The 17,693-nt window shown below is 37.0% G+C and overlaps 1 protein-coding gene across 2 annotated transcripts in view; it reads right to left on the reverse strand.

Moving 5' to 3' along the window:
• Positions 1–3,262: 3,262 nt before the first annotated feature.
• CNTN1 (contactin 1) overlaps positions 3,263–17,693 on the reverse strand; it is a 354,959-nt gene continuing 340,528 nt past the window's right edge. For both annotated transcript variants that reach the window (XM_059185639.1, XM_059185640.1), the window contains one exon: positions 3,263–5,624. In XM_059185639.1, coding sequence (XP_059041622.1) covers positions 5,548–5,624 — 77 coding nt within the window. In that variant the 3' untranslated portion in view covers positions 3,263–5,547. The remainder of the gene's footprint in view (positions 5,625–17,693) is intronic.

Consider the following 17,693-nt stretch of genomic DNA (forward strand, 5'->3'; position numbering starts at 1 on the left):
AACATTTTTACTATCTAACACTCTTTGGTGGTGGCACCTGCTGACCCTTCTTCACCACACCTGGTTCTGGTCCCCCTCCTTGTGTCGCCGTGTATTTGCCAACTTCCAGTGATCTAGAAGGGTAGACAGGAGGCCCAAGATGGCTAAATAAAATACACCAAACTCCCAGGGAGAGTCTGAGTCTTTAATGAGATTTGGAAATGTCAGAAAGAGTCACTATTCCTTTTGGACCACTGACGTGGAAGGCATAAATGGTCAGCATCCAGGATTCCTGCCCCGAGATTAGAAGCATATGCAGAGATGCAGAATCAACAGATGGAGAGTGTTCCCTGGGAACATTATTTAAGTCCTTATAGCAAGTCCATCTTGTAGGTCCCACTATTTGAGCCAATAAATTCCTTTTCCCCCCTTCTGTTTATTTGAGTTGTCTATCAGTTGAATTGAAAGAATTACGAATGTCTGAGGAGTGTTATCCTCATTTTATGGAAGAGGAAACTTTGTCTCCAAATACCACATTTCTTGTCCAAAGTCTCACAAGTAATAACAGATAGAGTTAGAATTTGATCACAAGTCTGTCCAATAGCCACGATCCTTTCATAACTGCATTTTTGAAAGTTTTAAAAAAATGTCCATACGGTAAAACTTGTATGCTGTAGAGTTTTAACAAATGCATAGATTTGGGTCCCTCCCACTCTTGCCATGACCTCTAAGAGTTCCCCGACGCTATTCCTAAGTAGTCAGATTCTCTCCCTACTCTTGCTGCCTGGCAACTACGAACCTGTTCTCTGTCTCTGGAGTTTCACTTTTCCCAGAATGTCATATAGATGGAATCACACAAACCTTTTGAAGCTGACTTCTTTCACTTAACACAGTACATTTGAGATTAACTTACTTTGTTGTATGTTGTCAACACAAATGTTTTCTGAAAGTATCCTTACAGCAGCATTTCAGTCATATCCTCATTAGAGTGAGTGGAACATATACAGGTTTTAAAAAGGGAAAAGGAGAAGAATACAGGGTTGCATAACACACTCCTAAGATTTATATCCACCTGGAATCTGTGGCTGTGGTCTTACTTGGATATAGGGACTTTGCAGATGTCATGGAGTTCAGATGAGGTCCACGCTGGATTAGGGTGGGGACCTACTCCCATGGCTAACATCTTTAGAAGAAGAAAGAAATCTGGACACAAAGTCACTCAAGGAGAACTCCAGTTGACAATGGAAGCAGAGATGGCGAGATGCAGCTGTAAGCCAAGGAATGCCAAGGACTTCCTGCAACCGTGAGAAACTAGGACAGAGGCACAGAGCAGATTCTCCCTCAGAGCCAACCGTGCCGGCACCTTGATTTCAGACTTGTAGCTTCCAGAAGTGAGACAGCATAGATTTCTGTTGTTTGAAGCCACGAAATCATGGTCATTTGTTATGACAGCCCTAGGAAACTATTATAACTAAACTAATGAAGTATTCAGCACTATTTTCAAGGCAGCTTCTATCAAAACAAAGGGGCCTTACTGAGGAGATAGGATAAGTGAAGGCCCAGTTCTTCATCTCACAATTTTGCCTTAGGATGAGCTTGACTCAAATCTACAACCAAATTCGTAATAGCATCATAGGCACTGTTATATGTTACCCCACGTATCAAATTTGTTATTAGTAACTAAAAAGTGAAACCTGTTTTTAAGATATTATAAAAATGTAGAAAAGTAATCTTGGCCTCCCATCAACTAATTTTAAAGTCATCTCATCCAAAACCACTTTGTTTCTATTCTAAAAAAAAAAAAAAAGTTCAAGTTGTGGAGGGGACACCTTTCATCAATCTTTTTATTAACAACCTTCAGAAGATTATAGACTCAGGAAATTAAGTATTAAAATTTAATTAAGTCACCAAGTGACATGAAAAAGAAAAAAGAGCAAAGGAAATCCACATTCCTTTGGAGAAAAAACCTAAAGTACATTTCAGTCTGCTGCTTGGATTTCAGATATAAATAAATTGGGATATTTTTATTAGACTAAAAGTGTATATAGCATTTTGATACTTAAGATATGTAACTAAAAGATAAGAAATTCGGTCATCGGTAAATTAGCATTTCAGAGAGGCCAAGAAAATATTTTTTTTTTTCCTTAAGAGATCCTTAAAGTATGTACACATGATATTGCTCTTGTTGACTGGGTTAAAAATATCAGTTAATATAGCTTATAGTAATCATCAAAGTCTTTGATTCTCAAATCTGGCTCCTTACCAGACACTCCTGAACAACCTAAAATGATATAGATTCCTGTTCCTCACTTTCCAAATTCTGATTTGGTAAGTCTGGACTGGGACCCAGAGACTCTATTTTATTTTTTCAAATTCTCCAGGTGATCCTGATGGGCAACCAGGTTTGAGAACCACTAACATGGAAAACACTCTCACAGAAAGAAGCTTTGATCTCCCAAAGCCTGTGGAATTAGAGCTAGAGTCAATCCAAGGTCAAATACCAAAAGCAAAATATTAGAATGGAAGTAATCTAATACTTAGGGTTAAGAAACAGAGTCAGGGTCCAAAAGGGAAATCAGGTTCCGGGGTGGAAGCAAGTTTCATGAAACAGGAAGAGAGGTTGGAATGCCAAAGATAAATCATAATCAGATCATGGAAGATTGTTAAGGCAGAACACAGGGAGCCCTGGGATTCAGAAGTTTGGGCTTAGTCCAAATCAGGATTCGGAGAAGGCTTTACCTGCATCAGACCTGTCTGTAGAGTCACGCTTTTATGTGAATTCTTCTATTAGAAAACCAGCTCCTTCAAGATTGAACTAGCTGCTCCTGCTGCTGCTTCTCCTTCTCTTTCTCCTTTTCCTGCTTCTTGAGCATTTAGCAGTTTGTTCTAGTGTCTAGCATTAGATTGAATGATATTTACTGAGATCTTCAAAATTGAAGTTTTCCACCAGGTAATCTTATTTCAGTGAAATAATGCCGGTGTGTGTTCACATGTGCACACAGGCAGGCTCAAGTGTGTGTCTCTTTACATCCGTATATTTTTTGCAGAATCTTTCAAACAATTAATTGTTGCTTAAGAAGTAATATTTATTCTGTGCTATTGAACTTATAAAGAAACCTTCCAAAAATGAATTTTCAACTTTAGGTAAATTGAAAGGACAGTTATTATTTCTTGGGTAACAGTAAGACATTTATTTCTTTATAATTTGTTTTCATTCATAAAAAGGACAAAGCACAGTCCTATACTACTCCATTGAAAAAATGATAAAAAATAACTAAAAAAATCAATTCAATATTTATCAGTATCAAATAAAATTACTACCACCTTTCCTGAATTACAAAGAAACAACAGATATGTCTATTTCTATATAAAGTTTAATCAAGAATCTTGCGTCTTAAGCAGATGATACATTAGTTAGTTTGACAACAGTTGAAAACTGATGGTCCCAGTCAAATTTGTACAATTGTATGAGGAAATGAAAAGCTTGAGTTATCAGTGTATGAGAGATTTTAATCTACCTTATCTCCGTCACGAATTTAAAATTAAACAACCAACCTCCAAAGTCTGTTTTCTTCTTACCTTTCAGAACCATTTCATGCAAAATCTAGCCAGGTTTGCTCTTTATTGCACTACATTAGAAAATAAAAGACGAGCATGCATTTGGCAAAAGATTTAGTTATTGTCGATTATATAAAAATGCCCAACATGGGTCACATTGCAAAAGGAAAACCCCAAAGTGTAACAATGAAAACACAAGCATTTGTACAGAAGGCTTACAGCATATTTGTTTCCCTAAAGTATGAAGAGATTTTGTTTCCTTTTCAAATGATTAGGTATTTTATGAAATCTGGTAATGATTTTAAGACTGTTGACATACTTCCACTGGGAAATCATCCATTTCACTTATTTTTAAAAAGTTTCATTTTATAACAAAGAGTTGAATGTAAACTAATGAAATATTTATTGATATTTTCATAATGAAAACTCTAAACATTTACACATAGATATATAGTACAAAAATTATACAAATTAAAGAAAGGGGGTAAAGTAGTAATAGATCTATTTTGCTTCCTGTAAATATTTTTTTATGAACCTATAAGGTATCCTTTCTAAAAAGATAAACTCTATCTCTAATTAGCTAGCAAGGTTGTGCTAATAAAATAGGATTACACCTCCTGAATCATCAGACATTGCACTATTTCATGAGCCAGCTAATCCTTTATTACTCCATTTCTTTCACATCCACACTCAAATACATTTGCTTGCACACCATGGAGAATGAAGAAATGTGCGTCTTCCTTTTTACAACTTATAAAAACCTGAAGCACCAACGCTTGGGAGACACCATTGGACAGACACATTACCTGTCTCCTCCTGGCCTTCCAGTACGCATACTTTCAAGGTACCATTAGTAATATATTGATTTGGTATTTTTAGCCAGTTTTCAGTATTGCATTGAAGTGGGAAATGAGCTTAAAACTAAATTTTAAAAAAATAAGGTATATTGTGGGTTTTTTTTCCGACCTCCAGGTGATTTCTTGAGATCTTCAATAATGCAAGGTTTTACTTAGAAATGAAGCACAAAAACAAAGATACTAGAATATTATTAGATCACACTGATATTCATTTAACTGTCATTTATTCCTAGCTGTGTAAAGACTGTCACATCTCAAAAAATGGAAGCACTCTACTTTTCAAAATTCATCATCCCATGTATGAATAAATACAGCAATAGGATGATTCTCTAGATAAGAGCTGTGATTTTTGAGGTTTGAAATTGACAAGAAAAGCATAAAATAACTTTAGAACATAATATAAAAGTAAAGAAAAATCTTCATATGGTATGTTAACTTTACTACTAAGCAACTAACTTAAAAGTATTACTGATTCTGAAAGACAAATATTTAGAAAATTACTTTCTTCCAAAATAAGAATACTGATAACAAGTTGTAGAATTGGCTTTCAATATTCAGAATCTTTTAACTCATCCAGTAAAATGAACTGGTCATGGAATTTATGTCAAAATGTTTCAGTTATACTCTATCTTTTGTTAAGACAACTCAAAATGTCATGAATGATAGGGGCCATTCAAAAATATGCAGGACCCGAAACAGAGAATAGTACAAGAGACTGTATTACTCTTAACATTTACCACATACGATCAACATTTCAACCTCTATTATATTTCACAACTTGTTATTAAGTTTAAAGCACCTGTGTACGGTGATTTTTACGTTCACTCTACAGCCTATAGTATTGAATTGAACACTGTAACTTGTCCCATTGGATTAAGTCATGCAACTGTCACAGAATCAGGTTAAGTGGTTTATAAGGCATATTGGAACGAGTTAAAAATTATTTTATATCCATTTAAAAGTTTATTCTTTTGGATGAAAGGGTTCCTGAATGCCTCAGTCATGACGTGTGTTGTAAATCAGTTGGATAGTTTGTTAAAGTGTAATTTATTTGGCTTTGGGCGGAGCCACAGGAATTGGAAGGAACTGTAGTCATCATAGGGATGGAGATGTCCTCTGAGCTGGGCCGGGAACAGCAGCTGTCACACCACGTTCAGATTGCCAAGTAGACAACGATGCCAAGGGCAGGCAGCAGGAAGCCGAGAAGACTTGGTGATAGGGCAGACACGCCTGCAGAGTAAACCAAAAACGGGCACATTATTTCATTGAGAATGGCACTATTTCTCATTTACCCTGCTTGGGGAAAGCCAGAGTAGACAGGCCTGAAAAACAAATTGTTCCTTTAAAAAAAAAAAAACAAAAACAAAAAAACCCTGTACATCAGTGATTTAAAGAAAACAAAAACACTTGATCAAGAATTTCATGCATGAGAGCAAGTGGCTGTTTCTATAACACACTCCTATAAATCATTTCTGATAAAATCACAAGTGTTTACGTTTTCCTGCCAGAAGGTGTTGTCAAGAAACATATGTAAATAAGCAAACAAACAAATGGAAAAAAAAAACCCCACATATGTAAGGTGTTAAAAAATAAGATAAAAAGATATGCTAAAGATATTAATAATGTTACCTGGGATAAAAATATCATGGGTACACCGAATAGATTTTGCAAAATTTAATATCCAATGATTTTAAGACATTTAGGTGCTTACCCACAATGATTTGAGGAATATATTCTTGATAATAGTAAATCATCTATTCAAATTTTTATCTAAGAAAAAAATATCCTGAGATATAGTGTTATGAATTAAAATTAAATATGATGTAATGCATTATGGATTTATATTACATCTTGGGCTAATTACAGCTAGGAAGGCTTCTCCTGTGGTCAAGTTTATGGGTGCAGATCTTGCCTACACTGGAATTCTTGAGAAAAGGCTAAAAAATGGGATCAAGAAGGCACACTCTTCCTTTCCACTCCCCACATCTCTTAGGCTTCCTTTAAAGAACACACTGCTGGAACGAATGCTGAGCTAAAAAATACAAGCAACGGCTTGTAAATATAGTAGATCTGTGTCAAGTTGTAGAAGTTAATTTGAAACCTTAAAACCTTATTATCTACCGTGTTAACAGAGCCCTTTGGATTCCTCTTATACTGGGAAGAGTCAGGGTATTTCTCTTGCATCACAAGTCATTAAAAGCACATTCATGTTCCCCATGGAGGAAAGACGGTCATATCTATTCTCACACCAGTATCTCACTAGTGCCCTGTCAGCAGCTCTGAGTGCTGCATGGAAACATAAGAGAAGTATGATCAGAACCAGAAAAAGAAATAAGCAGCACAGTGAGGGTGGAAAAGTGAAGGCAGAGCAACAAGGGCAATAGAAATGGCCCTCAAGTAGCTGCTGATAGAGCACGAATACCACTGCTGCCTAAGAACGTGAGGAAGAGCAATGGTAACACCAATACAGACTATGGAAGCTACTACTTACCGCTCTATAGGCATGAGACAGACACTCTGTTGGACTTTCATATACCTTATGACACTAACCCAACAACCAATGATGGTGGGTCTTACTATCCTGATTTTATAGATTACATAACTCCGATTTGGGTAAGATGACTCGCTTAGAGCCAATGGCCTGTAGAGGGCAGAGCCAGGATTCTATTGCCTATCCACCAGGCTCCAAACGCCAGACTCTTATCTTTTTGGCACTTTGTATAGACCGCTTTGGAAAAGGACCAGTTCTAGAAATGCATAAGGACACTCCACTCCACACTAACAAAGGCAAGAAAGAAAATTAATGACCTATGAGAAAGCACAGCACCTAAGTTGTTTCAAAAAGAATCCTTTGTATTCACGTAGTATTTTTTCATTCTCTTTTTCTACATAGATATTTTTAAAATATGCCACAGCCCACATGTTATTTTATTCCGATAAGGTGACCAATAATAAACCTCAATAGCACAGAAAAAGATTAGTTTTCAATGTTTGACCTAAGTTAAATGATCTGTCCTGACGACTTTTGTCTGAGAATGACTGCAGGGTCTGTGCGTTGCTCTGTCCTCTGACCACAAATTACATCAGGGGCGGATACACGTTCATGTACTTGCCTGAATGTGTGGGTTGGCGCATACAAACTGTGGCTGCAGAAAGAAGTTTAGTCAATTGTGGATGCCATTTTGAAGTTTTGGTGTTAGTATGAAAACCAAACCCAATTTCATAATTTGTGGCTTCAACATCAGAATATTTGATTTATTTTAAATAAACTCTTCATGTTTATGTGTGTTATATTTAATTTCTCTAATGGCTCAAGCTTATATAATTGTGGTCTTCATCTTCAATTCTCTTTCACATTCCAAGCCCAAATTAGAGACCTGACTGAATTACTATTTAAAGTCATTTTAAATGTGGGATCCCTATATTCTTGAAGCATTTTCAATATATATTGGTTTTATATCTAACAAAATGTATATCATAATACTGCTATCAAGTATAATGTCAGTAATTATATGGTATGCAGTAAACATATTTTGCTCTCACATATTTACTGTACGTCAAACATGAACAAGTCATCAATCTTGAATCATTTTTCCTGATCAGAACAAAGTGCCTATTTAGAGTACTATAGCTTTTGCATTGAATTTTATTGATTTTTTTTAACCTCAACTACCCTGATTTATTATTTCTATCAGGAAGGATTCCTGCTGGAGAGAGTTATATATTGAGAAGGGAAATCCTAATTAAAAGTTAAATAGTGCTTAACAATCTTTGCAAGTTTTATGATAAGTAGAGAACCATTATAATCACTTTTTAATACAAATTTCTCTCTCTTTTTAAAAAAAAAAATTTATTTATTTATTTGACAGAGAGAGAGAGATCACAAGTAGGCAGAGAGGCAGGCAGAGAGAGAGGGGGAAGCAGGTTCCCCGCTGAGCAGAGAGCCCGATGCGGGGCTCAATCCCAGGACCCTGGGACCATGACCTGAGCTGAAGGCAGAGGCTTAACGCACTGAGCCACCAGGTGCCTCACAAATCTCTTTTCTGATGCTTAAATTTGGACACCATGGTCCAATCCAAATTGCTACTGCTGATGATGCTATAAGACAGAGAGTTCCTTCCTGTCGTGTCACTTTTTGTTTTCACAGTTGTTAATATCTCTAGGTTCTGAACAACTTCAGGACAAGGAATATATCCAAATTATATTTTCAGCTGTGTTGACAAATACCAAGTGCAGTACATAGTGAGTACTTGACCCATAATGTTATAAATAATTCTTTCAGCTTTAAGCCCTGAACCTTTTCTGATGAAGAGCAGAAGATGGGAGAGATAGTAAAAGGGCAGAATAAGGGTTAAGTTTTAAGGAAGAAAGCAAAGGAGAACACAGGACCTGTGGAACCCTTGGTATTTCTTTATATTTTATGTATGGTATTTCTTTTATATTTCTTTATATTTTATGTCCTCTCTGTTGCATAATCTCTCTAACTTTTAGGCACCTGGGGAAAGGAAAGGGGTTGCCCATTCCCATTAATCCTTTTCCTCAGGAAATCACTTTTTCCCCTATTGGAGAGATGATATTAAAAACACGTATCGGGGCGCCTGGATGGCTCAGTCAGTTAAGTGTCTGCCTTCAGCTCAAGTCATGATCTTCAGGTCCTGGGATGGAGCCCCGCATCAGGCTTCCTGCTCAGCAGGGGGTCTGTTTCTCTGTCTCACTCTCTCTCTCAAAAAAAAAAGAAAATCTTAAAAAAAAAAACCCACATATCAAAAAGGCATTTATTGGGGTGCCTGGCTGGCTCAGTCAGTAGAGCATGTGACTCTTGATCTCAGGGTTGTGAGTTCAAGCCTCACATTAGGTGTAGAGATGACGTAAAAGTAAAAAAATATATATATTCTTAAAAGGCACTTATTTTACTGTTCTGTCCAGAGATCCTCCAATTTGTCTTTCACTCTTATAATTTGCCCTGGGCTTTGGGAAGGCAAGATGGTTGATTCCCCACTGCCTAGAGGCATGCTTAATATATACTCAGTGTATTAGGCACATGTCAGTAGATGTTTGCTGTTGAAAAGTGTTGAGTCCAACAGAACTGCTGGGATAGCAGTAAGCTTAGAGAAGTGAAAGAGTGTAAGTCTATCTGGGACTGAGAGTGAAAAGTCAGCTTGGATAGAAGAACAAAACCACACGTCTTTATTCAGGTTGGTATGACAAATACAGATAGTGCCAGCTGTAAGCTTAACTGGAGATAAGGTTACGCCACAGCTATAAAACACCATAATGACCCCCTCATTGAGTGGCTAGTGCTGCGTCACCAGAGATGCCCAGGACTTCACATTCCATCTATTACTGGGAATACTCAGTTGCTCAATCACCCTCCCTTCATGACGGCCCCCAACCTTAGTTAATCCTTGCTTCTCCTCCCTCTGTCAGCCTCAGAAAGAGCAGATACACAACTGATCACTATTTCCCTTAAAAGCCCTTCTGAAGTCTGAGCAGGCACTTAAACCTTACGTCAAGAAGGTTCTCTTTCCCACTTGAGTGGTGTTCCACAACTGCTCTGGTCTGTTTCTGGCTGCATCCAGTCAGTTACAGGGAGTCTGACTACCTATCGGACTGCAGGTTTGTACTTGGTCTTCAGCTGTTCTGGTTTCCACAGCATGAACAGGCAAACCTGAGGATCAGTGAGCAGGTCACTATCCTGGTAGGAGCCATGAGTGTACTGGGAACAGTAGTGTGTGGCAGATAACAGTAAGGCCTCTGGGGCCAAGCAAAGTCCAAATCCTGCCTCTGCCTTTCATTGGCTAGGCAATCTTGAGCATGTTAATCTTTTAAAGTCTTTGTTCCTTCATTATAAAATGGGGATAATAATATGTCTCATGGCTGTATTCTGAGAACTGAGAAGATGCCTACCGATAGTTCTTAAGTATTTTTAGCAGCATAACCTTTCTTTAGAAACAATCATACGAAGGGGCGCCTGGGTGGCTCAGTTGTTAAGCGTCTGCCTTCATCTCAGGTCATGATCCCAGGGTCCTGAGCTCGAACCCCGCATTGGGCTCTCTGCTCAGTGGGAATCCTGCTTCTCCCTCTCCCACTCCCCCTGCTTGCGTTCCCTCTGTGCTGTCTCTCTCTCTCTCTGTGTCAAATAAATTTACAAAATCTTAAAAAAAGAAAAAAGAAACAATCGTATGTAGAAGTTCATTACTGAAGTAGGAAGGAAAGGGATGCCTTTTTCAAAGATGTGGAATTTCAGCAGCAGTGATAATTACATAAAGGATAAGCTAAGAAATTTAATAAGCCACTATGGTTGGGTCTATGGAAGATTAGCATTTCTGACCTTATTTATTTGTACCCTCTGCAGCAGACTACCAGCTTTCCCTCCTCCACGTTCATGCTGGTACCTTTACTTCCTCAAGCCTGTCACTCCATACAACATGTGGGGGTCTACTTATCACAGTTTGAAAACAGCTGCCTTATGTAAAGCAGAAAATGCACAGCTAATAGAAAACTCCTGTTTATTATTATATTATATATATGACATATATTATAAATATTACATTATTCTATATTATTATATATAATTATTATATTATATATGATTATTATATATAATTATTATATTATTTATTCCTACTTTAGTAATTCATACTAAATTTGATGTTTATTTCTTGGTATTGATATCTTGCATTGTATTTTTGGAAAAGCAGATCAGTGGAAGGCAAAGCAAAACAATACAAAAAGCAGGTGTCCCCTGCATATAACTTATATTTGAGACACATGTCCACTTGTTATTCCCTAATCACATACATGTCCTTTTAGAGCACAAATATCCTAGAATGTCCTTCCACCTGTCAAGACTGGGCATACTGAATTTTCTTGCAGCGGACCAGCTCAAGTGTTATCTCCTCTGTGGCACTGTAGTTTGGATCTTTGGCTTCAAGTAACAGGAACCCAACTAAAAAGCCAGTGTCATACCGCTTTGGAACAACTACAACCACAGATGTGAACCCCTGTGTCCTCCATGTTTCTGACTTTCATCTCTTCTTCCTTTGCATGTTGTCTCAAATTCTGAGACAGATTTCTCCTCAAGCTAGACAAGAGCTCCAAGCTCACAGCCTTATATTCTCAAGAGCAAAAAGATGACACCTTTTTACCCAAACTGTAGTGAGAAAACTTTCAAAGAATAATTCTTATTTTTTTCATGATTTAATGTGCTGTTTGTCCTAGTTAAAATATTTACATTTCATTTTTTGTTTGTTTGTTTTAAATTAATTAATTTTTTTTCTCACCATAGCACTTACCCTCTCCAATGCTAACCTGGCAATTGCACTACTGGATATTTACCCTAAAGATACAAATGTAGTGATCCGAAGGGCCACGTGCACCCCGATGTTTATAGCAGCAATGTCCACAAAGTCAAATTATGGAAAGAGCCTGGATGTCCTTCAACAGATGAATCGATAAAGAAGATGTGATATATATGTGATATATATATATATATCTCCATCAAAAAACCCAAAACCTTGCCATTTGCAATGATGTGGATGGAATTAGAAGGTATTGTGCTAAGCAAAATAAGTCGATCAGAGAAAGACAATTATCACATGATCTCACTGGTATGAGGAATTTGAGAATCAAGGAAAGATTCAGATTTGCATAGCCTGGGTCACATACCCTCCCCTAGATCAATTACTGTGGCTGAATTAGTGCATTTCTGTGATAGAACTAGCCAGGGAAGCAAGGAGACTTAAATGTCAATGTTCCTTCTGATCTCAGGAGGATTACTACTTACCCCAGTACTGTGGGGATCAAGAAGTAAAGCAGAACCGTAGAAAAGCGCTATGGGGATCAAGAAGTAAAGCAGGAGTTCTGACAAAAACAATACACCTCAACTAAAAACTTCAAATGCACACGGAGTCACCAAAAGCAAAATAGAATAATTCTTATCTTCTCCATTTGTTGACTACATAATCTTTTTGTCAAGAAACATGCCACAAGAGTAATATTCTGTCCATAATTTTGGAAAACGTGTTTTGTGGTAATGGGAAAAATATGCTTCAGCCAATTGCTCCCCTCTCTAAACTGCCTTCCTCAACTTTCACATATTTTTCTAATTGCTTGAGGCCAATCAAGATAAGAAAAGCAAGTGATCTATTTAGCTACTGAAGACTTAAGGATCATTTATTTCTGTAAACTAGTGACAGTACAAGAGGCATTTTTATGAGTAAACATTGAAAGCCGCTCAGGATAGGTGCAGCATTAGACACTAAAACACTATAAGTCTGGAAGCTTTTTTTTTTTTTTTTTTTAGGGTTGGAGTACACAATTACATATGGTTATATTTACTTTTACTTTAAGATCTGGAATTTCAGCAGCGGTGATAATTACATGAAGAATGAGCTAAGAAATTTAATAAACCACTATGGCTGGGTCTGTGTAAGATCACCACTTCTGACCTTAATTTATTTGTACAGGAAGACCTAGAAGGAGTTTGTCATGTTACAAATTCAATCAATCATAAGGATTTAGCCTGGTTAAGTAGTGGTGAAGCGTTTTGGTTTTGGTTAGCCTAACCAGCTAGGAATTCTTCATCTATCTTTTACTAACTCTACACCCTTTAGATAACTATTTAATAGTATCTGTTTCTCCACTGGATTATCATATAAGGTTGGAAAGTGATGCTTATTTTTTTTTTAAATTTGTGGCAGAAATGGGTGAAAACAAAGGTTAAAGGGGGAAGAGCTGTTTCTGACTTTGAGATATGGAAATATAACTTAGAGTCTAGATGAGTTTTCTTACAAAGATAATTAACACAAAATTTAAGCAATCTAATTTTCGTGTAGGACTGAACACCTAAGCAATATGAAGCCACTGAGGCAAAAGCAAATCATTTCAAAATTTGTCTTGAACATTGATTGGGATTTTATGAAAATTTTGGTTTTGGTTGATTCATTTCTTGAAACTGCACCCTATTTTTCCTTCTTTTTCCTTTTCCTGATTCCCTTATCCCACCACCCCAGGCTCCCACCCTATTCTTCATCTTTTTTTTTTTTTTTAAGATTTTTATTTATTTATGTGACAGATCACAAGTAGGCAGAGAGGCAGGCAGAGAGAGAGAGAGGAGGAAGCAGGCTCCCCACTGAGCAGAGAGTCCAATGCGGGGCTCAATCCCAGGACCCTGGGATCATGACCTGAGCCGAAGGCAGAGGCTTTAACTCACTGAGCCACCCAGGCACCCCCCTATTCTTCATCTTGTCTAAACACTATCAATAATGAGAATCTAGAATAGAGCTGAGCTCTACCACTGAAATACTTAAAGAGCAGGAAACTTTTACTTGCCTGGAAACTGGCATAAAATTTGCAATAAAATGCCTGCAAATTAGTGAGGTTAATGTTAAAATTTCCTTAAGGCCATCTACAAAAATCATTTTTATAAACTGTCTTTTGCTTATTAAAATTAGAGGAGGTGGCTTTTTAGAAAGGTACTTAGTTGGGTTTGCTTCAAATAGGTCTCTGGAGGAAAATGTGAAGACATTTCTCAATTTTAAATCAATTATTTAAGCATTAACTATCTGCCTTTGACAAAATGAAGTAATGGATATTTACCCCAGTTGGTTTTAAGAGTTTCTGGGAAAGAAAACAAAAGAGAAATCAGAAAATAAAACAAAACAGAATTTTTCCACATTTTTTCATTACTTTCTTTCTGTTAGATATCTATTTTTTTATGGTATCTGTGTATATTGGCTTACTTATTTTGCTTTAGATAATTTTATTTCTTTATGTCCCTTTGGACTGGTAAATACTAAGTTACACGGAGAAAAAGAAAGACAGCCCAAGGCTTACTTCTGTCAATAGCTAGTTGCATAACTTTAGGCAAAATAATATTTGGACCCAAGATGTAGCTCTGAGGTTGGTGTGATCTTTGGCTATTTTACTTGTCAAGGATGTGGATTTTCCTTCTGGAAAATGATAGGGTTCAATGTTATAAGTGCTAAGGTTCCTACTATGGTCATGAGCCTATGATTCTAAGCAAACCATAATATATTTAAGAATATCAAGCAACGAGCCATAAAATTTGCAAACATATTTGACATATTTCCCCTCATTTATAGTAATCAAAGTTGATATTAGTTTATAAAGACACATTAAAAGTTTGATCATGTAAGTGATAGTGGTTTTGATGGTTTTATCAAACTCATGCAACCTACTAATCTTGCTGCTCCTACTTGTTTGGCAATTTTAAACCCAGATGCCAAGCAAAATAAGATTTTTTTTTTTTTTTTTTTTGGCACGGGTACATGGTTTGCTGGCAGCTTATCCTGCCAGTGTATTCCTTCCTTACTGTTGACTCTGGCCCTTTCCAAGTCAGAATGTTAGATTGCCGGGATGCATTTCCTCTTTGAGAGAGAAACACACATATCCAATACAGCAATGACCAATTCTTTTCTGGGAAATGTAAGAGTAACTTCTAACCGCCTATTGAGCAACAAAGATATTTGGTTCAAATAACCAAATAATTTGGGGGCAAGATGAGACAATGAAGATCTTTTAAATTAGCTTACCTATTTCTTTAGAAATGCAAGGTGTTGTTTTCACCAGAGCATGAGACTCTGCATTAGAAAGAATTCTATTGGAGTATATTTGCCCTCAGTGCCCCATTTGAATATATTTGAATATATTTGAATTTATTTGCCCGCACAAAGTACTTAAATGCTCAGAGTCTCTAGTTCCTTATTTGTAAAATAGGAAGTGTAATACATAGCACGGTATTTGTGCTAATTAAGAGAAAAAAATGCTAAAAATGCATAGTAAAAGTCATCTGATAATTGTAAATTTGAAATATGAAATAAAATTTGTTCATTAAAACAATTATTTTAAAATTAATTAATTACTTTAGAGAGTGGAGGAGGAGCAGAGGAAGAGAGAATGTCAAGCTGACTCTTGCTGAGTGTGGAGCCAGATGTGGGTTAGATCTCATGACCTTGAGATAATGACCTGAGCTGAAATCAAGAGTCTGACACTTAACCTACTGAGCCACCCAGGTTCCCCTCCTGAATTTTTCATGAGAATATACTGAGCCTGGGGTGAGACACAGGAGACCAAGACCTCAGTATTTCGGTCCCATTCTACCAAATGTGCAACATGTGTATAATGGATTTCATGGGCTTATTTTTTTTCAATTTGTATAAAACCTTAACAAATAGCATTTAAAGTCTTTATATGTGATTAACTCACAACCAGAGTCAGCTTGTTAGATGATCTTTATGTTTGTCTTTGGAAATAGCTAATAGAACATTCTTGCATGGGTAGCCCTGGCATTGTGGAATGTGTTAAACTATTATAAGAATCAGTTTTTCTCAAACTTGATTAAAGTAGAGTCAGCTGCTTAACCGACTAAGTCATCCAGGTGTCCCGAGACTGGGGACTTTAAATGGCTATTTTATTTTGCCATACTCATCAAAACAAATACTAAGTTATCTCCTCCTCTGCCCTGACCTCTCCTCAATCAGTTTTTAAGATAAAAGGACAGAAAGTAGAATCAGAAAGTGTAAGAATTTGTGTGTGTTCCTTGCCAAGGCTGATGGTTCCTCTTTAATGGTGGGCTTGGAGAACCCCTTGAGCACATCTGTGGCTAAAACTTTCCAGACATTTTCAGGAATTACAGAAACATGCCTGTTGGTTTACTTACAGAGAAAGGAAAGGAAGGCCCCACAGAAACAGTTGCTTATTCTATAGCTCTGCCTCTTTATGCTTTTGGAAGACCAGCTAGCATTTTGGCTTTTTGATGATAAAGAGTAAGAATAAAACCTACCAGTCCATGACAGTCAATTTTCCTTAAACTTATAATTGTATCCCGTCAAAATCCAAACTAAGGGAAGCAGGCAGATATGTCTTCCCATAAAGCCCCCAGAGTTCTTCTCAGTTCCTCTTTTACAAAATTTGAGTAAATGATCTGCTGATTTTAATACTCATGTTCAAGGTCAGGGTGAGACACAGTATTTTTTTTACGTGAGACAATGGAACCCAAAGGTCTTACTCTTATCATGTGGCAGGATGTCATGACTATTCATGCACAGTGTCACTTTGTATAGGCATCCCTAAAATTATGGCAAATATGACATATTTCTAGGAGAAACACATTTGCATGCCTATTTCAGTACTGGTATTTGTGCAACAAATCATTCACTAGTTGTAGGAAAGGCTAGGTATACAGTCTTTTAAATTTGCTTATGATAGCAGGTCCTTCAAAAAGATGAGCACTATGAGGATAACACAGAACACACTCTGTCAGTTGGGGCTATGAACCCCCAAATGGGAGTTGTGTTCAGTCTCATGTAACTCCTTTGTGGGTCCCTAATTAGTAGCAGTCAGTCAAGTGGTTGGCCTGCCTGGATATAATTTCCATTTTACCTGGCTAGTTTTATTAACGTATAGGTACAGATTAATTTCTATTTAAATTTTAGCTCTGCTTTTCTTTTCAATGAAATTATCTAACAATGAGGAAAACTCCAAAATTTAAATCTACAGATAGTGGTGATATGAGAATAAAAAGGAGATTTATTTAATATTATCTCATTGATACCTATATTTTGTGGATAGTCTAGCCCATAACATATTGTCAACAAATAGCCATTCAAAGGATTGTTTTTATTTTTTATAGTTTATTATGAGCCAACTTGGTTTGGGGAAGTTTGTAACAGGTTATTTCGCTTAATTCATAGAATACACAGTTGAAGTATGCAATCACCATCCACATCTACAGATAATGGACCTAAGACTAAGAATTGCCCACTTAGTAAAAGTAAAATTGGGTAGTGAACTGACACCTGAGTCTAACTCCATTGCTGTTTTCCCCATCCCCTGGATGCTTCATGACTATCTCTTACTATGGCTAGAGAGTACAGTGATCCAGCCTCCCTAATGTAATATAATGAGCTGAGAGTTGGAGATCACCACCAATACCTAAACAGCTCCACTGCAAAAATGGTCAAGGATCCTACTTCTCCACTGGTTTCACGTGGTGATTCAGAGATAAAACTACCCTGGAAGCTTTCCCAGGGTAAAACTGTGACCAACGTCTGTTTGATCTTTATAGATTCATCTTTGCTTTGGGGCTATGACAAATAAGCAACTGACCTATTTGAGTTAATACTTTGATATTTAAGATTCTCTGCCCTAATATGAACCTGAACTTATTTGTTGGTCCAACCTTGGGGCCTCACTGCAGGATTCAATGTCATCCATCTATCAGCAAGGACTAATTGGTGCCTCTCTGTTTTCCACATGCACATCAAGCTCTTCTAA

This window comes from Mustela lutreola, chromosome 8 (genome assembly GCF_030435805.1).
Source record: "Mustela lutreola isolate mMusLut2 chromosome 8, mMusLut2.pri, whole genome shotgun sequence".
Classification (NCBI taxonomy): Eukaryota; Metazoa; Chordata; class Mammalia; order Carnivora; family Mustelidae; genus Mustela; species Mustela lutreola.